Source organism: Chiroxiphia lanceolata, chromosome 18 (genome assembly GCF_009829145.1).
Source record: "Chiroxiphia lanceolata isolate bChiLan1 chromosome 18, bChiLan1.pri, whole genome shotgun sequence".
NCBI classification, from domain to species: Eukaryota; Metazoa; Chordata; class Aves; order Passeriformes; family Pipridae; genus Chiroxiphia; species Chiroxiphia lanceolata.
The window spans coordinates 7,972,913-8,000,638 of NC_045654.1; the positions used below are offsets into that span (position 1 = coordinate 7,972,913).

At 54.6% G+C, this 27,726-nt stretch overlaps 1 protein-coding gene across 1 annotated transcript; it reads right to left on the reverse strand.

Moving 5' to 3' along the window:
• Positions 1-3,104: 3,104 nt before the first annotated feature.
• On the reverse strand, positions 3,105-27,544 carry WSCD2 (WSC domain containing 2). Its single transcript, XM_032705799.1, has 9 exons — positions 27,308-27,544; positions 16,578-17,510; positions 12,292-12,406; positions 11,674-11,858; positions 10,599-10,720; positions 9,788-9,962; positions 8,741-8,905; positions 6,756-6,956; positions 3,105-4,990 (listed from the first exon to the last, which is right to left on the reverse strand). Exons 2-9 carry the CDS (start codon positions 16,951-16,953, stop codon positions 4,638-4,640), a joined length of 1,692 nt encoding a protein of 563 aa, XP_032561690.1. The 5' UTR covers positions 16,954-17,510; positions 27,308-27,544; the 3' UTR covers positions 3,105-4,637.
• Between the last annotated feature and the right edge of the window lie 182 nt (positions 27,545-27,726).

Here is a 27,726-nt window from a genome sequence, read left to right on the forward strand (position 1 = left end):
TGTCAGCTTTCCATTTTTTTTTTTGCAGTGCTGGTTATTTTGTTCATGGAGGGGAGGGGGCTCAGGTTGCCGTGTTGGTGAGGGGAAGGTCCAATATATTAAATTGAGGATCCTTGGATGCATCCCAGTGATCCTGATCCCCCTGGGCCGCTCAGATGGAGATGTCCTTAGCTATGAATTAATGAAGTCCTCTATGAATTAACGAAGTGCTCTTGATTAGTGACAGCAGGAGGTTAATGACCAGCTCCAGGGGGACGTGCACAAACTGGAATTAGCATCCAGGGAAGGGGCTCAGTGGGAGCTGCAGCTCCAGGGCTGGTGTCCCAGCTCTGTGCTGGCCTGAGCGTGACCACCCAGCCCCTTTTGGGGCAGAAATTGGTGAAATTGGTAATTAGGGGTGCAGAGGGTTTAGCATCTCAGAGTTTAGGGGTGAGTGGGATGCAGAGCCGCCACTGACCCCGTTAAACCTGCAATTAAGGCAGCTGTGGGGATCATGAGCTTAGGGTAGGTCAGGGCTTGTGGGGGAAGAGCAGCAGGTTTTGGAGCTGGGACACCAACCCCCATCCCAGGACCCTCATCCCAAGCCCTGGGACTCAAACCTTCAGCCCAGGACCCTCATCCTCATCCCAGGACCCCAATCTCCAGGACCCCCCATCCCCAGCCCTGGGACATCCCAGGAACACCCTGACCCTCAGCCCAGAACCCCCATTCACAACCCTGTGACCCCCCCATCCCCAACCCCAGATCCTGTTCCCCAACCATCCCACCCCTCCCTACCCCATGATCCCATGGTGCTGAGGAGCTCAGCACCCCCAGACCCAGATGCTTTTGCAGCCCACCAGGAGCCTGGGCAGGACCAGTCCTCACCGAGCACATCCCAAACCTACTTCATACCTTTCCATGTCCTCTTCCCACCCCTCCAAACCTGGGGCTGGGTCTCATTCCATGTGAGAAATGACTTGGGAATACTCCAATCCCATTTCTGTGGAGCACATTACCGGCCTTAATGACGGCTCTTTTTCACTTGGCTGTCATGGCCCTGAAATAAAGCCATGCTTTACCTCACCCATAAATCACTCCTTTATTTGGAGTTGGAATTAAAAAAAAAAAAAAAAAAAGGAATAAACACGTTACCCTCTCCCTTTCCTCAGAGCCAGGCAGGTTGGAGCCATGTTTAAATAATCTCTGCTGTATTTAGGCAGATTGTCAGCTGTAAATTTGGGGGAAAATAGCAAAGCTGATAAATAAGCATGTTGGGTTTATCAGTGATGGATGTTGCTGCTCTTGGATTTATGACACATCTCCCCATTAAGGGGCTTTTGTGACAGTGCTGCTGGGTGGTGCTGCTGAGGTGGGTGATTTCCCTCTCATTTAAATGCAGCAGTAACTTCATGGGATTTAATTTGGGAGGAAGGGGAGCCCCTTCCTTCCGAGCTGCTCTGAGCCCCCCAGCATCGCTGGGGTCATTGCCCAGAACCCCCTGAATTCACCCCAGAGGGGCTTCCACTGCCTTTGATGAGGGAGGGAACCCCAACCTGAGCTGCTCTGGTCATCATCTCCAGAATCATCTCCTGCACCACAAGGACCACTGAGTACAAAACCCACTCCCCCGGAATTGGGGGCATTGCAGGTGATTCTGCTGCAGCCGCTGTTGCAGGGACCGCTGAGCACAAAACCCACACAGAACTGGGGGAAATGCAGGCGGTTTTGGTGCAGCCGCCGTTGCCACAGCAACCGCTGAGAAACCCATCCAGCCCAGGAGGGAGGACGCTGCAGCCTCCGCCAGCGCAGGACCGGGAGGGAGGGAAACACTCCCAGGGATGAGAGATTGATGGAAATAGATGATTTTCAGTGCAGGAATCCAGGGAGGGGGGTCAGGATCCCCCCAACCCCACATGGGGCCGGGCGAGATGTTTGTGCCCACCCAGGGATTGCTCAGGGCTCGCTGGGGCTGAGTCAAGCAGAAAGATTCCTTGCTTTTCCAGTCCTCATGGAAAGGCTAAGTGTTGCCTACCCCGGGCTAATGGCATTACAGAGGCAGCCGAGCAGGGAGGCTATTAAATGTCAAGAGCTTTGCACAGGAAAATGATGCAGGAAGGATGGTTGGCTCCTCTTTCCAGGGGGAATGGAGATTTTATTAGTGCGTGCCAGTCCCACGTGGTAAAAATATAACCCGGCATTTAATAAATAAATAAAAATAAATGAGAGCATGAAGCTTCGGCTCCGTGCGTGCAGGGACAGCAGCTCCTGGCAGGAGGGAGAAGCTGCTCCTGCGTCAGTGGAATGGAAGGGAAGGAGGGACACCCCCCCTAATCCAGAGGTGCAGCCAGATGTGCAGCACACGCTGACAGGGACCTAATGACTTCCAAGTGCTCCATTTCAGTGCAAATTAAATCTAAAAAAAAGCAATTGCGGTACAATAAAGGCAGGAGGAAAAAAATAAAAGAGGGGAGTTGAATCTGCTGGTGCTCAGGGAGCTCCATCAATCCTTTTGCCGTGGGTTGGGAAGGGGTTTGTGGGGGCGGTGGGGCAGATGTGGGGTCCCCCTCCCCACGCCCCCCCTTCCTCCTGACAAGCTGTAGCCCAGGCTCTGAGCACATTGGCTGCACGCAATGCCAGCTCTTAATTGTTTTATCTCCGAGATTAATTGGCTTTTGGGGTTTAATTATTTCCGAGGGGCGGAAGGGAATGCTGCCCCTTTGGCAGCCACGGCCTGTCAGAACAAATCACGCCTGACGTGTGTCTTCATCACTGCACACCCAGTGCTGCTATAAAAAAAGAGATTTCACCAACTCCTGATCAGAAATAAGGAATAAATTGCACCGAACCTGCTCTTGCTCCAACGCTGAGGAAGGTTGGGAGGCACCAGGAATAAAGCCTGCAGTGAATCTCCCCATGGACCCCAACAAGGTACTGAAGGACACTCTAAAGGTACTAAAGCTCCCAAGAAGGAGCCCTTTTGGTTCTGTTGTCAGTGGTTTAAATACAGAAATCACATTGTTGGGATTAAAGGTGGGGGAGAGGAGCCGTATCCTGTGGGACACTCTGGTCTGGGATGGGTAGGGGGTGCTCAGGTGGCCCCACAAACACACGGGGAGGCAGAATAGCAACAAAATCTCTCCTTTAATAGCTGGATTGACCTGAGGATTTGTTCTGACCGAGGTAAACAGCCCCAGGGCTGCGGTGAGTGAAGGAGCGTGGGCTCAGCTCCATTCCCAAAAAACCTCCAGCCATTTGATAAGGGAAGAGTTAAAATCAGGGCGGTTGCTCCCTCTGAACACATTCACCCACCTCCGTGCAAAAGAAACAGGGAGTAGGAGCCCCCCAGCCCGTGTTTGCTCCTCAAGCACATTAGAAAAATATATTTTTATTTAAATTCTCCTTTTTCTCCATGGAATTTTCTTCTCTCTTTAAATATAGATCGAGTGGTGTGTCTCGATTTGACGTGTGCCTGTGTTTCTATCAAGATCAAGAGTTAAAAGCCAATTGTTCAACATCTAATCTAGAAAAGGCTGCGTACAATATATGGCTTTTGCACCTACACCCAAAAGGAACTCACAGGTTGGGAATATTGGGGGAGCTTGTTTGGGGCAAAGCCAGGACAGGGAGAGGCTGGGAGGGCAGCGTGGGATGAGGGGATGGCTGGGGATCACATGCAGCTCTGCACAAAGCCAGCCTGGAAACGGCACCTTCCTGTGCCCACGGGATCCTTTGGTTTGGGTTGGGGCTCAGGGGGGGCTCAGCCCCAGGGTTTGCTCCCCACTGCAGCTCCTGGCCCCCAAAACTGCTGCTGGGGGGCTGTTCTGGCTCGTGAGCTCCTGAAATGAGGCACAGATGAGCTCCTGGGTTGCAAAAGCTCTTCTGTCCAGGGCCAACGTCCTGCTCTTGAGCATCATCCCCGTGGAAGGGGGAGATCCCACCTTTAGCCACCCAGGTGGGGGTCATGGACTCCTCCAGGGCTGGAGCAGTGATGTCGCCTGGTGCTAGGGCAGCACCGGGGAATGCAGCCTTGCTCCAGGGAGCCAAGGGAGCCAAGGGCTGGCTCATGGGGGCACAGCCACCTTGTTTGGGGACATTACTCTCCCCAACACAGCCTTCCTGATTCCCATCCGGAATGATGGGATCCGTGGGAGCAACACCCACGCAATACCACCCCTTGGCCTAAGGCTGATGGATTCCATGCAGGGACAAGCAGATGCCTCCCAGGGCTGGCCATGGAGTGAGAGGAGTTTGGGGATACCCACCCCTGGGAGCTCAGCTCCAGTGGCACCGGGTCCATCAGGCATGGCCTGTGTCCCTGAGCCAGCCCAAGGAGACCACAAACAACCCAGGGCACTTCCAAGGACCACGGATAAAACCCATTGCACTTCCAAGGAGGGCTGTGGCAGCCGGAACAGGAGTGGGATGGAGCAGGAACCCTGTGGTGGTGAAGGCACCCGTGTCCCCTCGGCGCTGCTGCCTTGCCGGGGTCTGTGATGGCCAAACAAGCTCAGCGCTGGCTGGGGACCACTCGTCGCTCATGCAGGGAGTTGATCAACAGCTATAGCAGCAGATGGAGAATTAAAAGCAGAGCCACCCACTGGGTGGAATTAGGCAGAGGCCGGGAGCAGGGTCAGGTCCCCCCGCCGTCATCACCATCATCTCGGGTAATAATCGTCCGGGACCCCCGACAGGTTCCGGAGCTTCAGAGCCGTGTCCACTGTTTTGATGTAGCCACTGATCATCTTCCTCATCTCGGGGGTGTAGGGGTCGTACTCCAGCTTCCTCAAGCCGGATCGCTTGAAGTTGCCGTCCTTCTGGCCCTCGACGCAGAGCAGCCTGTCCTCGCAGGCAGTGATGCCCAGCAGCCCCACCATCCGCTGCAGCTGCACGAAGAGGTCCCGTTTCAGGTCCTCAAAGTGCACCACCAGCACCTTCTTGCCGTAGCGCAGCCAGTCGAGGGTGTGGGTCGCCCACCACGGCGCATAGTTGGCCACGAACTCCGGCCACTCTGGAAAGAAGGAGCAGAGGACACAGTGGGTGGGTGGGTGTGCCCTGTGCCCTCCCACACCCCTGCTGAGATCTCTCAGTTATCCTGCTGGCTAACTGATCCTCCCATAGAAACCAGGTGGTAAAAGGGGTAATGAAACATCAATAATGAGCCACAACTCTCCCGATGGTGCCACACAGACCCATTCACGACACATAAAAGCTCTGGACATCGGCCTCTTCCTCATGTCCTTCCCACAAAACCAATGCCTGATTAATTGCTGAGCTAGGTTTAATTCCCTGAGGAATCATTAAACACAGGATCTGTTTCATTAAGCAGATCCAGGACAATTCACCTTGTGTAATCATATCACATAAAACTTTGCTTTGGAACCGCTCCAGGGATATCGTAAAATTAACGTCATGGAACCAAACAGGAGTTTGGTCTCTGCAGGGCTGGGAATGGGGGGGAAGGAAATCCCACCTCCCTGCACCAGCACCTGAGGGTGAGGCTGGAGAGAGGTCATGGTGCTTTTTTTCCCAAATTTGCCCCCAAATTAGTTCTTGAGAGAAGGAAATTATTTGGACAGCTGGGCTGCAGGGAAGACTGCGGATGGGACCCTCCTCCTCCATGGCCAAGAATCTACCCAGGCTGAGCCCAGATGAGATCAGCAAAATGGGCCTCACCAACCAAACAATGGAAAATCTCCATCTTTCCCAGCAAGTTCTGACAATTAACCTAGTTATGCTGTACATCCTCCAGAAAGAATTTGGTGATGTATTTTGTTGCACATCCAAATGGGAAGGTGCTGGGCAGAGGGAATGGTCCCCTCTGCCTGGCCTGCCCCTCCCCTTGGAGGCATGAGGCATGGGACAGGCTGGGGAGGGAGCTGGGATTGGGATGAGTCAGGATGGTCCCTGTGGTGCTGGAGTGATGGTCTCACATCCCCTCTCCAGCTCTATGTGCAGTTGGATAGGGATAAAATCTACCAAGAGGCTCCTGGCCCACCATGGTGGGGCAATGGCAGCCCAGGGACTTTCGCAGGGAGACAAGGATTGGGGGATATCACTCCCTCCTGGTTTTATGGGATGGGGAGAGCAGGGCTGGGCTGTCTCTGGCTCTGTGAGCACATGGAGATAACAAAATCCAGACACAAAACAGTCACAGCAGCAAAAGCTCCCCTTAAATAAACTCAGAATTAAGGGTAGCAGATGTTCAATCAAGCTAAATATTTTAACTCTTTCCAATGAAGTCAATCCCACAACAGCAATTTGTAAATTGCTGTAATTAACCAGCCTGCACAACATGCCTGTGCATGGGAAAGGTGGTGGCTCTGGAGCAGCCGGGCACACGGAAATCCCACCCGGATACCACCTTGTCCATAGGGATGGGCTTGTGACAGCCACCACTCCCTCTGATGACACTGGGGAGAGGAGATGCCCACCCCTGCTCTGGCCCCACCCAGGGCAGCGTGGTCCTGCTGTTCCATCCCATTGCGTCCCATCCCATCCCACCCCATTCTAATCTGTTCCATCCCACTGAACCCATCCCACCCCATTCAAATCCATCCCATCCCACCCCATCCCACCCAGTGCGGGAGCCCTCGGCCATGCAAGACAATGCTGTGGGTCACGCAAGGAGATGGACATGGTGACCCCAAAGTGATGGCACAGCCCAGGATTCCCCAATGGAGACCCAATTCAGGCTCTGCTGGGCTTTACCACCAACTTCCCAGCTCTGGTGGCCAGGCTGGAGCTCTCCCATCAGATCCCAACCCCTGGCCTACCTTTGCCCTTCCAGTGGGCGTGAGCGGCGAAGCCGATGTGTCCCCCGTACTTGCGGTTGAACTCGGCCATCAGGGCCTTGTAGGGGTTCCTGATGAGCAGGATGGCAGAGTCGAAGGACTCGATCTCCTTCTGGCCACTCTCGTGGGTCTTGATGCAAATCGTCCTCCCGCTGCGCCAGTGGTCCCGCTCACCCTTGAATCCTGCCGGGACAGAGCCCAGTGGGAATAATAAAAGGGAGCTGGGAGGGCTCAGCCTGGACAAAAGGAGGCTCAGAGGGGACCTTATTGCTCTCCACAGCTCCCTGGGAGGAGGGTGGAGCCAGGTGGGACTCGATCTCTTCTCCCAGGTAACAAGCGATAGGACAAGAGGAAACAGCCCCAAGTTGTGCCAGGGGAGGTTCAGGTTGGATATTAGGGAAAATTCCTTCATGGAAAGGGTTGTCCAGCCCTTCACAGGCTGCCCAAGGCAGTGGTGGTGTCACCATCCCTGGAGGGATTTAAAAGCCATGTGGCTGTGGCACTTGGGGACATGGGTTAGTGGTGGCCTTGGCAGTGCTGGGAGAATAGATCTCAATGATCTCAAGTCCTCTCCAACCCAAATGATCCCAGGATTCTGTGAAAGGGAACGACTCAGAGATATCAGATTGCAGTTGGATAAAAGCAGCTGGGCCGTGAAGGAGGATTTACATCCCTCTCCCAGATGGAAATCATTTATTTGCCCAAGTTATGAGTCATATAAAATTCGTGAGAGGGTGGGTACCAGCACAGGGGCTGCTCAGAGCTGCATCTCCCTGGCCATGCTCAGCTCTCTTGCTTGTTTTGGGGGGGTCAAGAACATATTTTATAGCTATAATCTCCCTGACCACAGCATTTAAACTCTCCCATTAAACTAAGAAGGGGGAAACCCCCCTTTTTGTGGGGCTGTGGAGGAGCCCAGGGCTGTGATGATGCCATGAGGGGTTCACAGAGGGGACCACCACCCCCTGTGCCCTGCATGGAGCATCAGGGCTGAGTCCAGCATCCCTCTCAATCCTTGCAAAGCACAACGACCTGGAGCAGAGCCAAGGGGGAGATGAGCTGGAAGGAGCTGTATGACATCAATTATAGAAGTGTAATTTGCTCTGGGCTGTGCCGGGCGACGTGGGGCTGTGCTGGTTGACCTGCCAGTTGCCTGGATACCTCCTGGCCCCTCTGACATGGAATTAACACATAACCTACGCTTGGGTGGGTGAGCAAAACCCAGACAAGGCTTTTTCCCAGGGTTGCTCCACTCCCTGAAATGTGGCTGCACCCTGGACCGGGTGCCAGGGGCTGGAACAGTCTACGCTCCCTCAATCAGGGCTGAGTATTTCTATCTCTGGAAGTCTGGGTTTGGCAAATTCAAAGGAATTCCTGTGGTGTTGGGCAAACAGGGGTTTAGGGAGTACCCCACCAGCTCTGTGAGTACCCCAGGCACAAATCCCAGCTTCACCACAGCCAAGGAGGAGCAGAGGATTTCCTCTAAAAGGTGGGGGAGGGGGAGGAGGAACAGGAGAAATCTTCAAGGTCCACAAATAAAACTGTTGTAAAAGGTTATAAAACAGGGGAACTGGTGTTTTTCCTTCCCCTTGCAATGAAGTGGGTTATCAGAATCCCAGAATCCCAAAATGGTTTGGGAAGGGACCTTACAGCTTTCATTCCAACCCCCTTGGAAAGTAACACCTTCCACTAGACCAGGTTGCTCCAAGCCCTGTCCAACCTAGCCTGGAACACTTCCAGGGATGGGGCAGCCACAGTTTTTCTGGGCAACCCTTGCCAGAGCCTCACCACCCTCACAATTTCCTCCTAATATCTGACCAGGACACCCTCAGTCCAACCACCCCATGGAGCAGCATCGCTCACACCCAGTCCTGCTTTCCCCTTCCTGCAGACCCACAGGGTGTCACCAGGACCTTTCCCAGCTCAGGTGGGACTGGTGCACTCCCAGCAATGACCCCCCCTCTCACCTTTGTTGTAGAGAGACCCATCAAAGTAGTAGCTGCCGGTGTAGAAGCCGGTGGCCAACTCGATCAGGTGCCGTGCCCAGGTGTTGCCAGCTCCAGGGAAGCTGGCCAGGGCCACCAGCTGTTTGGCTCGGGTGGGGAGAAACCTCCTGTCCATACAACGGTTGTCTGCAGTGAGAACCAGCCATGGCACATCAGGAATGTGTCATGGAAACATGGTTTTCCTATAGGGATGTCCCTCTGCCTCCCGCGAGGATGGAGGGGCAGCAGTGAGGAGGCGGATGCTACAAGGAAAGGTGCCCTGCCCAAAGCACAGAGGGACATCCCAAAAGGTCTTGAACACCTCAAGGAGTCCTAAACACCCCAAAAAATCCCAAGGAGAAGATAGTTCTCTGCCATTACCAGCTCCTTGCTGCCTGCATCCTTAGGGAAGAGTGAGTAACAGGGATGCGTGTGCCTAGCAACGTTCCTGCTTTTTATAGGGATGAATGAACAAACATTTCCAGCATGGCCTCAAACACTGAAGGCGGGATCGTGACAAGACTGACCTGCTCTGAACCAAAACTACCTGAATTTGGGTCCTCACTTGCTCCCTTCAGCCCTTTCCTCTCCCAGTAAAAGTTTTCCCCTTTCCCTGTGCTTCCCTGTCTCCATGGTCCCAGTGCCAGAGGACAGGAGCCCTCTCTGTGCAGCATCCTGGGGAATTTCTGCCCCGTCACAGTTTTTCCCCCCCCCCCATATTATTCCCTGGAGCTCATCCCCTCTGGATGGTGAACCCTCTGTGGGTTCACCAGCCAGTGCCAAGGAGATGGGAAAAGCCCTGGCAAGGAGGGATCCTGCCAGAGGCAGATGGAAAACTGCTCTTCCCTGCAGCTGAGTCAGGCAGTAACTACAGCTGTTTGTTCAGGGGAGGACCGATTTCCCAGGAAATTCAAAGAAATGCTAATTTTTAATGGAAGATGCTGTGAGCTCACACTCCCTTTCCGCTGGCATTCCTAGGAAGGGAGTGGGAAAAGGGTGCTGGAGTGGTCCCTGCCTGTCCCAGCTCACCTTGCACCTGGGTCTGGTACACCAGGAGGAAGTCGGCGGTGCCGCAGCTCTCGAACTCCTCCCCGGGGCATTTCTGGGCACAGAGCTGCTCGTCCTCGCGCTCGTGCAGCGGGAACAGCGTCGTGGGGAATCCGCAGTGGCAGGAGGTCCCTGCCAGGGCCGACAGCGGGTATTCCTGCAGGGATGAGCACGTGGAGGGCAGCCAGTGGCACTGCCCCTGTTCCCTGTGGCAGATCCTTCCTCTGCCCCTCATGCCTGTCCTCGCTGACCTGGTCCCGCTGTGCGGTGTGGGCTGGTTTGCAGCATCCTTCCAGCCCATTCCAGCATCCTTCCAGCCCATTCCAGCATCCTTCCAGCATCCTTCCAAGCCATTCCAGCATCTTTCCAGGCCATTCCAGCATCCTTCCAGCCCATTCCAGCATCCTTCCAGCCCATTCCAGCATCCTTCCAGCCCATTCCAGCATCTTTCCAGCCCATTCCAGCATCCTTCCAGCCCATTCCAGCATCCTTCCAGCCCATTCCAGCATCCTTCCAGCCCATTCCAGCATCCTTCCAGCCCATTCCAGCATCCTTCCAGCACCCTTCCAGCATCATTCCAGCACCCTTCCAGCATCATTCCAGCACCCTTCCAGCATCATTCCAGCACCCTTCCAGCATCATTCCAGCACCCTTACAGCCCATTCCACTGTCCTTCAAGCATCATTCCAGCACCCTTCAAGCATCATTTCAGCATCCTTCTAGCTCACTCCAGCCCTTTCCAGCACGCTTTCAACATCCTTTCAACATCCTTCCAGCATCTTTGCCCCAGTACCTTCTCAGTGCAGAAGTCCACACACTTGTCCACAGACATGTTGAGCATGAGCTGGCTGGCGGGCAGGGCGATGGACACGTTGTCCGGCCGGCGGAAGCACCCCCGGAATATGGCACTGCCATCTACCAGGGAAAGAGGCCACAGTGATCCTGGCACCACTGCCCCCCAAAAATGACACCACCACACCCCAAAAATGACATCACTGCACTCCAAAATGGCACCGCTGCCACCCTGTGTGCCCCAGGCTCGGGAGCAGGAGCCTCTGCGTGACGCAGCATTCCCGTCTCCCGCCGCTCCATCGGCTTTTCCCCGGCTCCCGGCCCCCTCCGGCGGTGCAGCCGCGTTGGCTGACGCGCTCGCCCGGCTGCTTACGGTGCAAAATCAGAGCAAAACCCCGGCAGCAAAGTCGGGTTTATTTTTGCCTCGCTATTTTTATCAACTCTGTGATCCCGAGCTGCAGGAGGGGTGGAAACAGAGGACTGCAGGACTGGGGCTGGGCTGGTCGCCCCGGGATCTGTGCCCTGAGGGGTCCCATCCCACCACTCCCGGTACCTGGGCAACCTCAGCCCCACTGAGGATTCTTGGTGATGGGAGCTCTGATTGCTCCACCCTCTTTCCCACTGTTTGGGAATGAGGAAAGACAAGTAGAAAATGTGGGTAATTATAGAGCTGCCTAATTGGGAGCTAAACGAGCTACTCTGACAGGGAGCACCCTCGGCTCTGTCTGAAGCTCCCGCACATCCTTCATCCCGCAGCACACACTGAATGCACTGATGGTCAGGAAAGAGATCGTGTCCTGAAGTCCCCCAAAATGCCCTGAATTTCCACTGGGGTCCTTGAGGATCCCTGTTCCAACCTGCCCCATCCAGCAGCATTCCTCACAGGGGGATTCCTTTGGTTTGCAGGAGCAAAACTACCCCCCCCCCACACAGACCCAAACCTCTCTCAAACCACTCCTACTGAGCCACGACCCAGCTTACATGGCACAGGGATGTTGGGATCACCCCTCCAGCACCACGAGGGGTTCCCCCATTCCAGGGCTGAGCCAGGAGCTGTGTGGATGCCACCGACTTACATCTCCTGGCGGATTCCTGGGCCAGCTCCAGGCGGTAGATGGAGAGGCGGTTGATCCCACCACAGGTGTTGCTCCGCTCCCCCTTGCACTCCATGTTACACTCGGACTCGCTGGCGTTCGACGCCTGGATCTTGTGCCCACAGTAGCACTCGGCGCCAAATTCCAGTCCTGCATAGAGGTACCCCCTGTGGAGAGGGAGATGGGGGGCTCAGACATTCCTGGGATACCCCCTGTGGAGAGGGGGACAGGGGACTCCCTGGGGATTTTGAAGGAGCATCCGTGCCACAGCCTGCTCATGGCCAGTGCTGGAAGCAGCACTGCATCCCAAGGGTTAATTTTTGGGCTAGTGATTATTGTAGGGCCCTTCCAACTGAAAATATCCTATCCTATCCTATCCTGTTATTCAATCCTATCATATCTTATTCCAATCCATCCTATCCTATCCTATTATTGCATTGCATTCTGTGTGCCGGGAATGACAGAGGTGGTGTACAAGGATTCATGGAGACAGTGTGTAGGGATTGACAGAGATGTTGTGCAGGGATTGATGGACATGTTGTGTAGGGATTCGTGGAGAAGGTGTGCAGGGATTCCTGGAGACACAGTGCCCTGCCCTACCGCTCGGCACAGTTGTCCTGGCAACGGAAGACTGTCATCTTCTTGTAGTCGAAGAAGGACATCCCACGCAGGGTCCGCCGGCGAGTGTTGTCCACGTAGCAGCCGATGTATCGTGCTGGGGGTGGAGAGCGGAGAGGGGGGTAAGAACCCACTGTGGCTGAGCCCACCCATTCCCACCTCCTCTTGATTATTCCCTAAATAGGGATGTGCCGCAATGTTCCCTGTTTGTTTGCTTTGGAAACACGTGCTCTGGGTACGACAAACAGGGAAAGGTGGCTAAAGCCCAGGAGCACCCTCATGGATAGAAGGAATCCTGTGGCTCTGCGCTGAGGGTTCTCCTCTTCCTCCTTTTCCTCCACATTAGCCTCCAAGCTGAGCAAAGCTGCTCCAAAAGATGAGCTACATAGGAAAATAACCCATCCCCTTCACCCTGCCCTGCTGGGAGCACAGGGCTGGGCAGACTGGAGAAATATCATTTAACACACATTTTCCTCAGCCAGCGGCTCATTTTCCCCAGCCCCAGCCTGGGAGCGGAGGATGTTTGTCCAGCACTGACACTTGGCAAAGTAAAGGCTGATGCCTGTGCTGAGAGTAAATGAAGATGCCAGGAGAGAGGGAACAGAGCTGAATGAAGTCACACTAAAATCATTTATTTGACAAATGTATCCTTTCCCAATAACCTGAGCACAAAGAGCCATCTCCTGCGTGCCTGCGGCGACATTCCACGGCGGCTGTAGGCTCTTGTTAGGAGTGAGATGGTCCATGAGCTGTCCCTGCTCAGCCTCCTCGTTAGGTGCCCTCATTAGCACCGTTGTTAGTGCCCTGCTCCTGCTCCCACCCGAGTGTTTGCTGCGGGGAGATGCCTTAGATCAATGCAGGGATGTGGAGCTGGACCAGGGATGTTCAGCGTCCTCACTGCCACTGCTGCTCCGGGAGAACAGGGTATGGGAGCTGTGGGACGAGCCATCAGTAATCAGCTAATGAGGTGTCTATTAACATGTTCTGGCAGAGGATGTTCAGCCAGACACCCAGTGGGTGCTCCAGGGAGAGGGGAGGATGGCACTTGGGACCAGTGGCTGGGTCTTACTGGCCCAGCAGTGATGGTAGAACTGGTGTGGAAGCCCAGGCCAGTCCGGTTCACCTCACTCCCTGTTCCAGGTGTGCAACCTCAGTGAATATAACAACAATAATTCACTTTTTATTCCACTATCCCAGGTTGCTCCAAGCCCCGTCCAACCTGGCCTTGGACACTTCCAGGGATGGGGCAGCTACAGCTTCTCTGGACAACCTGTGCCAGGGCCTCAGCACCCTCACAGGGAATTATTTGTTCCATGTATCTAATCTGTGCCACTCCAATTCAAAACCACACTATGGGATAATACTTTTCACCTCCTCCCTGCATTCCACATCTGACCCAGCTCACCAAGCACACCCCATCCATGGCGTGCCCCATACAGGCCCCCACATTGACTACCAGTGCTGCAACCACCTTCCCAAGCCAGCCTGGGGGAAGGTGGAGGAGGAAGACAGAGAAAAATGTGCCTGATAACTTTAACCACCAAGGCCACAACTCATTGCTCCCAATTACTCCCAGCAGAACGTGGCATTTCCTCAGGGCTGGGCAGGTTGTGGCTGGTCAGCACATTCCAGCCCTGACGGATCCAGCGGGGGCAGGATTTCTCCAGTCACTTGCACCGAGCTGGTGACTGATGTGCATTACCTTCAATCCATTGCTCTTGACATATGTGTGCTGTTACTTATTGGGAAGCCAACTGGAATAATTAGGGACATAAGAGGGCAGAAGTGAAGGGGTTGATGCTGAGAGGCGGGCGGTGGGTTCAGCACAGCTTGCAAGGAGAGGGGGGGCTGCCCCAGCACACGGCTCACATGGCATCAGGAAGAATTTTGGAGCACATTGGAAACAAGGATGTGAACAGACAGATCAACGCAGCAATTGTCATTAAATTCTCCAAACATCCCACTCTTCCAGGAGCCAGGGATATAGGGATGGCTCTGGCTGCGTGCCTGGAGTGGCTGCTCCCCCTTTCCTCATGGCATTGCTTGGTTGCGTGTCATAGCTGGGAATGGCTGGAAATGTCCAGTAAAAGGCAGGGATGGATGTGGCTGAGGGCTGGGGACAGTGCCTGCTTCCCCTGCCTCACTACCTCAAAATTGTCCCGGGTTTGAGGCAGGAGATGCACATTCCCACGGGGATGCTCCTTCCCATGGGGAAGCAGATGAGCTGAAGCCATTCCCTGGCAGGCCTGACGCTGCCGGCAGAGGGAGGAGGAGGAAGAGGAGGAGGAGGAGGGAGAAGGGAGCCGCACATCACACTCAGGAAAGCAGAGCTGACTTTCGGAGCCGTATTCCCTCTGGAACAATCTCACGTGGCAGAGCCTCCACAGCCGCCTTGTTAAGCTGTCCCCTGCCTAATTACCAGCACCATTAAATCCGCCTGCTCCTGCCAGATATCCCGGTGCTTTGGAGAAGAGCAGGGGAACGAGGGGGTGCTCAGCCCATCCCCTGAGGCTCCCCCAGCCCTGCTGGCACACCAGGCACAGCGGGCACGTGGGATTTCTCGAGTTGGAGAATTTCTCCACACCATCCTGCTCGGGAGCTGACGAGATGCTCATGGAGTGATTAAAAAGGGGGAAATGATCAGACCACATGGGAGCAGCTAAATCCATTGAAGCCCAGCCCTGCATCCCGTCACTGTCCCCTGTGGTCGGGCACAGGAGGTGGCGGTGCCAGACGGGGTTAATTGTGGAGGACACGGTGCATATGGCCTGGACTGGAGCCTGCTCGGGGTCCTTATGGTGTCTGACAGCTCAGGGACCATCTGCTTGGGATTCACTAAATGTCAATTTGCATTAAGAGCAACGTGACCACTGAAATGTCCTCAGAGACCCCTCGACACAGGGATACAAGAGGGGAACCATCTTCAGCTCATTTTAGCAGGAGAAAGTCCTGTAAGCACCTCAAGATATTTTTCCTTTGGTTTCCAAGCCTGGATCATGCATGGAGGACTTTACCTGCTGTGGGGCTGGTGGCTGAGGAGGAGCACCTCATGCCCTGGGATCAGCCCAGGTTGGGGGGGACCAAGCCTGGACCCTTGTGAAACCACAGGGTTGGGGGTTCCTGCTTCTCTCCATCCACACCTCCTGCTCCATCAAGAGTCCAGAAAGCTGAATCTCCCAGCCTGGGATGCTCAGAGAATTGTAAGTGCCCAGCCCACGAGGCAACTCTGGAGCAAGCCTGGATTTGGGGTGTGGACTGGTGCAACCATAACAGGAATTAGGGGTCCCCATGGATATGCATTTCCACATCCTGGACCTTGGGAGAGGAGAATGAGCAGCCACAGGCAGAGATGGTCCTTCCCCAGTGCGGCTGCAGAGCAGAGAGGGGACACAGGGGGTGTTTGGGTGACTGGCACCGGGTGCTCATGGGTGCCAGAGGACTGGATAACCTCAGGGATGCCAAACCTGACAGGATGGCAGCTCCCAGCCACCCGAATTCCGTGGGAGTGTGCAGCTCCAGCTGTGTATGGCTGCCTGCAGGATAAATAGATGGCATTTTAAAAATCGATGGGAACGACTACATTCGCTTATCCTTGGTCATTAATAATGGACCCACTTGACAACACCTCAGACACCACAGGCAGCAGCCAGGCAGGGATCTCCTGACTCCACAGTCCAAATCCCAGCCCTGTTTGCACTTCCATGCCTGCATGGGAATCACAGCCAACCTCTGCCTTAACACCCCAACAGTGCAAACAGCCCATAAATCTGGGGTTTGTGTTCATTAGAGCCAACACAATGAAAATCAAATTTGGCCTCTGGCACAGCCAAAGATGGGAGGAAGGTGGGGTGCAGCACCCCGTCAGCTGCAACTCCCAAAAAGCAAGGGATGACTTGGAGCTTGGTAATGTACAAGGGGGAAAGAGTGAAGACGGAAAAATAAAAGTGGATTATTGGCACTTGGGAAGAGAGGGAAGGAGGGAGAAGATCCTTCTGGAAACATCCTCTGAACTGGTGGCCTCCAAAGGGAGGTGCTGCACCCCAGGGAGTCCCTTGGGATGTGGGGGGAAAACCTCAGCGCTCGAGTAGCACATGCACATGGTTTATAAATAAATACACAATTCCTGGTGGTGCGTCCTCGGGAACGTGTTCCTGGCAGGCATACACAGCCAAACCAGCTCAGTGACCACTGCCCCGGCTCATGATGTTCCCTTAGGAAAGGCAAAAAGAAGGGACCACCCCCCACACACGTGTGTCCCCAGCCCTTACCTCTGTCCTCCTCCTTCTCGCGGCCGCTCCTGCCCCTGAGTGCCCGGCTCCGGGTGCCGCCGTTGTCCCTGGCTTTTCCCCTCTCCGCCGGTTCCTTGGAGGTGCTTTTGAACCAGGGGCCGTGTCGCCGGACCCTCCCCGGGATCGTGGCCGCTGCCTTGAAGCCGCGGCTCAGCTGCATCACCCCCAGGTAGGGCAGCCCCGGCCCCTCGCCCCCCGCGGGGCTGCGGGGGCTCCCCGGGACCGTGGGCTCCCCGGAAAAGCCGGAGTGCAGGAAAACCAAGCTGCCGGCCGCCAGGTACAGAGCCAGCAGCGTGAAGAACCGCACGGGTTTCCGCCGAAAGTACCGCTGGAGTTTTACTAATAGCTTGGCCATAGCGTCTTCATCCCTCCCCCGGCAGCCGGCGCCGCGGGGAAGCTGCTCTTCGGCCCCGGGGATTCTCCAAGGAGGGCTTCACCCCCTCTAGATTGGTGCTGGATCCTAGAGAGCAGATGGGTGCCCCGAAATCACAGTGGGGGCTGCAGGGTGAGGCCGTGCAAAGCTACTGCCCGAGTCTAAAAAGTCCTGGAGCGCTGGGAAAGGTGGATTTTGAGCCCCCTCGTCGTGTCCGGGGCTTTTCCAGCGCTGGCTGTCACCGGGTTATTCTCCTCCCGGCAAAGCCCCCCGGCTGTGCCCCGGAGACTGGGCCGATGGAGGGATCATGTTGAGGAAATCGAGGTTTGAAGGTGATTTGAAAGCCGATCGGCTGCCGCAGCTCCTCGCTCGCCGGCGGCACCGGCTCCGTCAGGCATCGCTCTAATGGGAACGGCACCGCTGCCCTTTCAGACAAAGAATGAAAAGTCCCTGGACGCGTCTGGAGCATGGAATGCTGACTGGGACCCTTTGTCTAAGGGAGCCCCATTCAGCTCACTCCCAGGGCAAGAAATCTCCACCTGCAAGTCCAACAGAGAGAGGCACACTCAGGAAAGTGTCCCAGGACACGGGGAGGATGGTGGTCCCTGTCCCTCTGTGGGGTGAGGAAGGACACCCAGGCTCTCCATTGCCTTCCAGCCCTGGAAAGGGGCATTTCCACTTCCCCCAGACAGGTAACTGGGTGCAGTGGGAGCGATGTTGGTGGGTACAGGGGTGTGGGGTTGAACTCAAACCACAAAGCCCACAGGTCTCTCCCTTGTTGTGCAGGAGAGGAGCTACAGGGCAGCTCTGGGACATGTGCAGAATTCCCAGTTTCACCCACAGGAGGATGAGCTCTGCACCCACACTCATGCACATGCACATTTCACCCCTAGATCCAAACATCTCTTCACCAGCACCCCAAGTGAAATCCATGGATGGACAACAGGGTAGGAGGATGCTGCCAGTGGATTCTCCAGCACCTGGCATCCCGGGGCTGGGAGATCCCATGGGAGCATGACATTCATGTGTGACTCTCCCTGTGGCTGTGTTTCAGCCCCTCATGGCCCCAGGGAGGCTTTTGTCATGCCATCCTCTATCCTCCAGCCAGGACCATCCCCATTCCCACCCTGCTAGCTGGGGTGGACTCCCTGCTGCCCTGGGAACACCAGGGCTATCCAGGGCCATCTCTGGTGGCTCTTGGCACAGGAAGGACAGGGAAGGGACAATCTCCTCCAGCTCAGCCAGGCTGGACTTCTCTCATGGGAATCCTCATGGGATTTCTCCAGCTATGGGATTCCTCCATATTTTTCCCCCAGCTATGGAAAATTTGCTCCAGCCCTTCCTGCGATAACACCACATGGGAAATGGCAGTGCCATCACATCCTGCTGACACATCAGTGTGCCAGGGATGGTCTCATGCCCAGGGTGTGCTGCCTGTCACGGTCTCATCTTATTTTAGGAAAGGAGACAGAAATAAATGGAAAGACAAAGTACCATTAGTTTAATGGCCTCCGTATTCCTGCCATCTGTCTTCAGTTGATTAAATGAAAAATATTGGTGGAACATATGGCATGAATTATACATCAATATTTTAATCTGGGTTCCCACAGTGGTTATTCAAATACCTCTGGTTCTGCCTGGTGAACTCAGTGGAGCTCAGGGTCAGGCAGGGTCTGAGCAGTGGTGGGCACAAACCCACACCACCCGCTCCCTTGGAGCCAACACAGCCTGAGTAAAGGCTGAGGAAACTCAGAGTAGCAGCCCAGCAAGGAGATTGGCATTTGGGCTTTTCCATGTGTAGGCACCTCTGTGCAGGACACAGGAGCAGATGGCACCTTGACATGGGCAGAGAGGGTGGTCCAGCCCCATCATGGAGGGCAAACATCCCCAGCCCCGTGGTCCAGTGGACCTGAGGGTACTTGGCCCTGGACAGGAATCTTACAGCTTCCCCTTCCATGACAGAACAAACCCGCCTGCTGGAGCTGAACATGGGGTGGTTTGGGGTGCAAACAGCATGTCTGGGGGGTTGTCCCCACTCCCCAGTGTTTCCACTGCCACCTAACCTCCTCCCCTCCCAGGCTGGAGCCTGCCAGGCTCGGCAAGGAAGAGCAGCATATAAAAAAGGAGCTTAAATGACTCTCCTTAAGCATCTGGAGCTCATCCTTCTCCATCATGAACCGTGGAGTCACAGGTCAATTACTGCACATTTGCATATATTCCATTAATGCTCCTGCTAATTGTCTGTGGGAGATAATGGGCTTGGCTCCGAGGCTGCCTCACAGGCAGTGAGGGTGGCAAATACAGCTGGCACTAGTGCTCCCAGTATCACCATCAACACTCCCAGCATCAGCATCAGCACTCCCCAGATTGGCACCAGTGCTCCCAGTATCAGCACTGATGCTCCCAGTATCAACAACAGTGCTCCCAGTATCGGCACCAGCAGTACCAGTATCATCATCAATGCTCCCAATATTGGCACTAACACTCCCAGTGTCAGCAACAGTGCTCCCAGTATGGGCACCAGCGCTCCCAATATCAGTGTTAATGCTCCCAGGATCATCATCAATGTTCCCAGTATCAGCACCAATGCTCCTAATAGCACCAACACCCCCAGTACTGGCACCAATCCCAGGAGGGGCTGGGCATATTGGGAGTTGATGGATGTGGATGCTGGAAGCTCCGCACAACACCACTCCCTGCCTCCCACCTGCGCTCCCTGTGTTGTAGGGATGGATCCATCCCTGAGTGCAGCAGCTTTGGGGTGAAGGATCAGCCACTCTGGGTCCCCATCACCACTGTCACCTGTCGCAGGGAGTGTCCCCAGGGGTTCCATCCTGTCCCCCACTGCCTGCATCCCACTCGGGTTGTGTTCGGGAGCAGCGCTGGTGCCAGCCCAGCCCGTGGCATGGCCAGGGGACAGTGGTGACACACTTTGGCATCCAAACTAATGAAGTAAACGGGGACATTCCTGAGCCAGCGTGGCATGATGTCCTCAGCATGGCCTTCCGTCGGCTGCTGCAAAGGTTGTCTGGAAAACTGCTGGGACAGCCAGGCCAGGGAGGGATTTATTCCCAAGTCCTCGCTTGGTTGTGACCCTCTGTCCCTGTCATGGGGCTCTGGTTGGATCCCGCGGGATGGATCCAGCCCTGGGGAGCTGTGTGGCTGGAAAACTCTCCCAGCTGGCAGTGCCAGGATTGGGGTGTCCCTCCCAGCTGCCCCAGACCCCCTTGGCACCCAGAACCAAAGCACAGCAGAGCTGAGGGCGAACATTTCTCGGGCAGTGGGTCCAGCCGGGATGAGGGGCTGCTTCCTCACTGACCCCCATCACCACACTCCTACCAAGAGCCAGAATCCTCATCCCAGCAGTGGCATTAAACAGCTGAGCATTGCTCCACACCCAAATCCTCATCCCAGCAGTGGCATAAATAGCTGAGCATTGCTCCACACCCAAATCCTCATCCCAGCAGTGGGATGCCTAGTTTGGCATCGCTGCACACTCATATCCTCATCCCAGCAATGGGATGCCCAGTTCAGCATCGCTCCACACCCAAATCCTCATGCCAGCAGTGGGATGCCCGGTTCAGCGTCACTCCACACCCAAATCCTCATCCCAGCAATGGGATGCCCAGTTCAGCGTCACTCCACACCCAAATCCTCATCCCAGCAGTGAGATACCAGACTATGCATCGCTCCACACCCAACCCACCTCCCTCTGCGGTGTCAGCAGTCCTGAGGCCAAGGAGGCAAGGAAATCCTCCTGAATTTTCCAGGTTTATCCCTCCCTCCCATGCACAGGGAGGTGGGTACAGGTCCAGGGAGGCTGTGATGAGTGAGGGAGAGTCTCTGCCACTGCGAGTGACTGGGATGAGCAAGGCACCAATAAATTATACATTTAGGTCTTGTCTTCAAATTGCTCTGCAATTATTGGGCACCAAGGTTCAGTTGTCTTCAAGCACCACCTCACATCTGACCACAGCCAAACTCGCCACCGGCTCACGTGGTTCCCCCAGGGCAGGAGAACAATCAGCCCATTAAAAACAGCAAATTAACCAACACAAGAATTCCATTAGAAGGAGAAGGCGATGGAACTATCCAATTTCATCACATCATTAGCATTTCTTATCAGAGAGACAAGTAAAGAATAGGGCTTTAAAACACAGGGGGATGGGATGGAGTCTGATGACAACAATGGGGGCCCCTGTCCCACGGGAAGGTTGTGACGCAGGTACCAGCCTCAGTCCTACACCTCAGGGAGTGGAGGGAGAAGGGTCCTGCACTCAGCTGAGCATCTTTGGGTGCACAGCACAGTATCCCCCCAAAATTCTTCTGCTGAGACCTGGAAATGGGATGATGTGAAGACCCAGAGCATGGGATGCAAGGACCAATTCATGGGATACAGGACCCAGTCCATGGGATATAGGACCTTGTCCACAGGGCTTGCCTTGACCTGCTGTCACCCAACAGCCACCCAGTTTGGTGCAGGGACCACCAGAAAGCCCCACGTCCCTCCATCCCCACCCTCAGTTCCACAACACAGAGCAGTTCCCGTGGCCTCACACCCTCGTGCCTCCCTGGTGTGATGGCACCAACCAGTAACACCAGTATGAAACCCCAGGGACACTGGGCACCTTGTGCTGGCATCCCTGAAGCCTTTCAGCCTCCCTCCCTAGGACTGTCCTGCAGTGAGAGCTTGGAATTGCTGCTGGGCAGAAACTGGGCAGCCCGAGCTCCCAGACAAAGCTGCCACCGTCTACTCCAACCCCATGGAAATGGATTTTCACCCTTTCTCACTCTCTAAAGCAGAAGCAGCAAATGAGATGCATCAGGCAGAATTTAAGTACTCTTTACATTTAAATATGTTATGGCTGGGAATGAAACCATTGGATGTGGAGGTTTCCACTGCAGCAGGGAACACCTGGACCATCTGAGGTATCTCCCTTGGAGCCTCCAGTACTCTCCGATGCCTCTCCCAGGGCCAGCAGAGCACACTGAGCCTTCCAATCAAAGCAAAGTTTATTTACTCAGCTCCTCTCTGCCTTAATTTTGCTGAGAAATTGGTTTGTGCATCCCCTCTGCCGGGGGAAGGCTTAAGAACAGTTGACTCAGCAGCTTTCGGGTGTCACGGCTCATCCCAAGGAGCTGTGCCGGGATCAGATCCTGTTCCTCAGCAGTCAGACATCCCCAGGCATGTGCTTCCCTGTGGAGCTTCTAAATCCCTTCCATAGGCCAAACCGCCAAGGAAAACCCTCTTATTTGGGACTTATTGGCCTGATTTGTAAATCCAGGGCAGGACTTGCCTATCTGCCAATGGATTTTTGTGCAGGATTTCCAAGCATGTTGGAGGGGTTTGTAAATCTTCCTCCTTGCTGGGAATCCATGGAAGGGTTTGGTCTGGAATTAGGCGGCTGATTTTCATTTATAGGCAAAACCTGAATTTTAAATATTCTGCAGAAGATTTATTGAAGGTCTCAGCACTTGCCCAGGGCCAGGGGAAGCCATGGTCACAAGTCCAGATGGGAATGAGGCCCCAGCTCCGGAGAGATCACAGATCATTCATCCAGAGGGACAGGGCTGCCCCAGACTAATTGATTAATGGCTGCAAAAGGCCTGGAGCTCCTCAGAAATGAGGTCGTGCTGATTGCACAGCCTTCTATTCGTGTTGCCTCCGCTCTCCAGGGGATGGAACCCACAGGGCACCAGCCCCGTTTCTGCAAGGGCTGAGTTATAAATAAATCCAGGAACACGGGGCTGGATCCTGCCCTGGGTTATTCCAACGCACCAAGGTGACTGGACAGTGCTGCACAAGCCCAGGGCCTGCAGCACATCCCAGAGGGGCAATTTTGTTTAATCAAGCTGATTTAAGCAACTTCAACTCCATTTTTAAACACGGCATTGAGCTGGCATTGTAAATTCCCACAGGTATCCCAGACCCCAGCCCAAGGGATGCTGAGCCCTACAGAAAGGATGCTGATTCCTGCCCAAGGGATGCTCATCCCAGACCCCACAGCCATTAGATGACATGGGGTAGGGGATTTACTCAGGGGCAGGTGAATGCCTCCCAAAACAAATCAAATCCAGGGTGTTTCCAGCCCCTGGAAGCACAGAAATGCTGTCACCTTCAGGCCACTGATTCCCAGGTAATCCCACCTCCCTGACTCTGCTGCTTTCTCTGTGTATTTTGCTCCAAAATGGTCCAAGCAGAGCCAAAAAGAGTGTTTTTTGCTTCACACTCTGTTCCTCCACCTGCAATTCCATCCAAACACGTTCCAGCCTCTTGGAGGCTGAATTCCCTCACACGTGTGAAAGCAGCTCATAAAGAAAACTGGTTTAAGCCATGAATCATTTAAAAAGCCAAAGGTAGGGAAGGAAATAGCCAAGTATTGCACATATTTGGGCAGGGGGAGGATATAGGGAGTCATGGAATGGTGTAAATTAGCCAGCACAGCAGAGGTCCACAGCCCTGGTACCCAGGATCCCCATCCCAGCTGCTGAAATGCACCCAAATTCACAACATCATTTTCGCTTTAATTAATTCATCTGCAACAACTCCAATTGTGTCCGTTATCTGATTCTCTCCATCAGCATTATCCCATCTGCTGGGTTTCTTTTGGAAGAATGTTTGTGGAAGGAGCAGGGAGCTCCTTTGTTTAGTACCAGGGCTGATTGAATTTGGGTGCTGGGAGCAGAATTCCACACTGCTGTCAGCAATAAGAATGAATAATCAGCCCAACCTTCACCCCCAGCATCCCTCCCTGAGCATCCCTGCTGCCGGCATCAACTCCATCCCCACGTGCAAGGCTGAGAAACCTCCATTTCCCTATGATTTCCCTGTTTTTCCTTTCAAGGCCAGAACAGGAAATCTGCTTGGATGGGGGTGACATACAGTGGTATTTGGGAGAGGTCACCCCAGAGCTGGGGGTCTCAGGGACATAAATCCTGACTCCCTAGTCTCCCTCTCCCCCTTTTTCCCACCCTTGCATGTCCCTTTGGACATTTAAACCCTGTGAAAAAGGTGATTTAATTCACTCAGACGATTCTGAGTGTCTGTGAAAGGGCTTAACCTAATGAGTTTTAATGTGTCTTATGTTCTGGGTATTTTATGCCCAGGCTACAAAATCCAGTTACGGTTTTCAGTCAGACTTAGTGAGCCGAGCCCTGCATGGGAGGGGGTGTGCTCACATGGGGAGAGGAGGAGGAGGATGGGAGGAAGGCCAGGGCTGTCCCTCAGGGAGACACAGCTGGATCCCAGCCAGCTGCTGGCTCAGCAAAACTCCCCCCAGACTAAGTGCAGCCTCAATCCCGCGGGAGGAGGTTTAGGATCTAAGGGCTGGCCTCTTCCAGAGGTGGTGCCAGGACTGGCAGCCATCCCTGGAGGATGCTCATCATTCCCAAATTCTCTGGTCACTCCATCATTGGCACTCATGGACACCTGCACCATCCCTGTGACAGTGGCAGAGCAGCCCTGAGCTGCAGCCACCGGCACATCCAGAGCCTGACAGCTCTTTATTCCAGGGAAAGCCACGATGCTGCTGTTTTTCTCCTTGTGCTTAATGATGAGGAACAAACCCCGTAGCCAAACCAGAGCAGCCGAGTGGTTTTATCCCAAGGTTTTGAGCACCGGAGCCACTCCTGGCTCTGGGATTCAGAAAGGTGATGAGATGCATCAAAAGGATACTTCCCAAAGGGAAATCCAGGTGCACCCCACCAGCAGCACCTACAAGACCACCTCTTGTGGTACTTATAGCAGCACAAATCCCACAGAGACCATGATGGGATCCGTGGGGACATCACTGGGGAGCTGGGAAGTGTGACCCCCCCCATGGGGCTCAGTTCCACCGAAACATCTTCCACGGGCACTGAGGGAGCACCCACCACATTCAGTCCATGATGAACCCCCCAAGGACCCCCCGGGTGGGGCAGAACCAAACCAAATCTGCCTGCTAAGCCCACACTCAGGTCTCCTCCATGGAGATTTCCCTCAGCCCTCATTAATCCAGGATTAGAGGTAGCTCTGGGGCAATTAACAAACGAGCTTTTCAGGCAGCAGACAATGCCTTCGCAGCCCATTAATAGAGTAAGAAGGATGATTTCTTACAGCCCTTGCTTTAAAACCTCCTTTCCCAGGAGGGCTGATTCCTTTCTTTTCCTGCATCCTGCTGCATGGAAGAGATGGAAGGCCCAGTTTGGGGAGAGATCTGCCATTCCCATGAGTGCTGCAGGCTCACCCCTGGCTGAGCAGCACAGAGCAGGTTCTCCTGCCCCACACTCCTTCCCTGCTCCCAGGCTGAGCCCCTGGCTCCAGAGGGGGCCAACACACTGTGACAGAGGTACCAAAGCACAGAGATTCCTATCCCAGAGCAGAACCAGCTCCCTGAACAGCTCAGAGAGACTGAGGATTTGGCAGTCCCAAGAGAGATGGAGGTTAGGAGAAGCAGAGATTTTCCTGGGATCTGGACCGAGCTGGGAGAGATGCCCATGGAGGCTGTACCTTGCAGAAGGGGATCCTGCCTCAGCCATGGGAAGTGTGACTCTGGATGGGAGCCTGGAGGTGCTGAGGGGTGGCCCCCCTCAGTGGCAACAGAGATTTGGCTCCAGTGAAGTTGGAGTGAACAGGGAAAGGAAATCATGGAGAAGGAAACCTCAGAGGACAGTGATGGGGAGGGAGCATTCCAGGCTGACTGGAGGCCACGGTGAGAGCGAGGGCTGGTGGCCCCCAGTCTGCTGCCAGGGTTGGAGAAGAGATCTTCCAGGAAGGACAAACCTCTTATTTCTGGGAGAGGAAAACCACCAACGTGCCCCAGCTGGACTGTGAGGGGACAAGGGCTCCAAGGGGACTTTCCTGTCCCCTGAGCATCAGGAAGCCTAAAGCACAGGGAGACCTGGGAACTGCTGTGTTGGACACAGGCACCTGCAGCCCTGATGCTGCAGCTGGACTCGACTCCTTGGGCTCCAGAATCTGGGAAAGGCATCAAAAAATTCTACCTGGGCACCCCAGGCCCATGCATGAGCAGCATAACTAATAGTATCTAGAATATTGTAATATAATGTATATAACACTTACAGTGACTAATATATAGAATACAATACTATATATAAAGCCATAATACCTGCTAATAATATAGAGAATATAATATAATGTATATAAACCCCACAATAACTGCTAACAAAATATATTAAATAGAACAATATATAACAAACATAATACTTGCTAATAATATATAGAATATTATAATATAATGTATATAAAAACTACAAAACCTGCTAATAATATATAAAATATAACATATATAAAAAAATCTAATAACTACTAACGAACCCCATCTCAGAGGAGCCCCTCGTGCTCAACAGTGTTGGACATTCCAAGGGCCAACTCAGTCAGGAGAGAGCTTTCCCAAGCCCAGGGAAGGGACAGCTCCTTATAAAGGATAACTGGACACAAATCCCCCCAGAGGAGAAGGTTGCAACACTCACAGGATGAGAAGGTGCAAGGTGGGTCAGGGCCAAGCTGGGTGGGGACACCCTGGGGCTGGGGGCTCCCCCCCGCCAGGCTGTGATTCCCAGCTCTGGATTGCCAGGAAAGTTTATTTAATCCTGCCTTCACGGAGGAAAGGGTTTATAAGGCTCAGCTCAAGGTTACCTTCACGCCACTCTGCAACAGCCTCTGCTCTCCCTGCACATATGGTTTGCTTAACTTTATATTAAAATATTCCCTTAAGTTGCCAGCTTGGATACGGAAAGAAGAAAATGAACAGAGGAGAGGTTTTTGAACAGATTATATTTGCTCTCCATTTCCCTTGCAGAGATATTCCCGCACAAAGTCTCGGGAGGAGGAGGAGGAGGAAGAGGGGAGCTCTCTCCCGCCTCTCTCCCTCTCCAAAGCAAAACCCTCCCGAAACCAGCAGAAAACAGTGAAAAATCCCTGCCGGAATGAGGCAGGAATCATCAGCTCCCGCACATCAGCGGGGGTCTCGGTCCTCCCTCTCCACCTCAACTTCCCACACACGCAGCCGCGATTTCCCTTTCCCACGCACATTCCCGCCGGGCCGGGGTCCCACCGCCCCGGGCTAGGGGCTCCCCCTGACCCCCCCCCCCCGTCCCTTCCCCCCAGTCCCGCCGCTTCGTGTTGCGCTTTTCTCCCTTCTTTTTTTTTTTTAATCTTTTTTTTATTTCCCGGGGTGGGGGTGTTTTTTGGTTCGTCCTCTCTTTTTCTGGTTGTTATTTTGTTGGGGGTTTTTTTCCGCAATTCCCGCGGTTTTACCGCGGTGTCCCTTCCCCGCACCCCAGCCCCGAGCGCAGAGCCCCCTTTATCCGCCCCCCCTCCACACCTCCTCCTTACCCTCCGCGGGCCCAGCCCGGCCCGGCCGCCGCCGCTCCATCCGTCCCTCCATCCGTCCGTCCCTCCATCCATCCCTCCGTCCCTCCATCCGCGGCCGCCCCCGGGAGCGGCGGGGCCGGGGGGGCTCCGGGCGCGCACTGCGGGCCGGCCCCGCGGTCGGGGGGGCTGCGGTGCCTCTCGGGGGGGCTCCGGGGGTGCCGGTGCCGGCCGGGGGGGGCCCGGCCCGGCGGCTGCCGCTCGGCTCTGCCCGCAGCCGCTGCCGGGCGCCGGTACTTAACGTCTCCATCCAGCGGCTCCGCTCCCTCCGCCGCCCGCCTGCCTTTTAACCCCGTCCCTCCCGCCCCCGCACCACCTCGTTTGGAATTTTTTTTAAATTTATTTATATTTTTTCCTCTTTTTTTAGGGAGGCGAGATGTGCC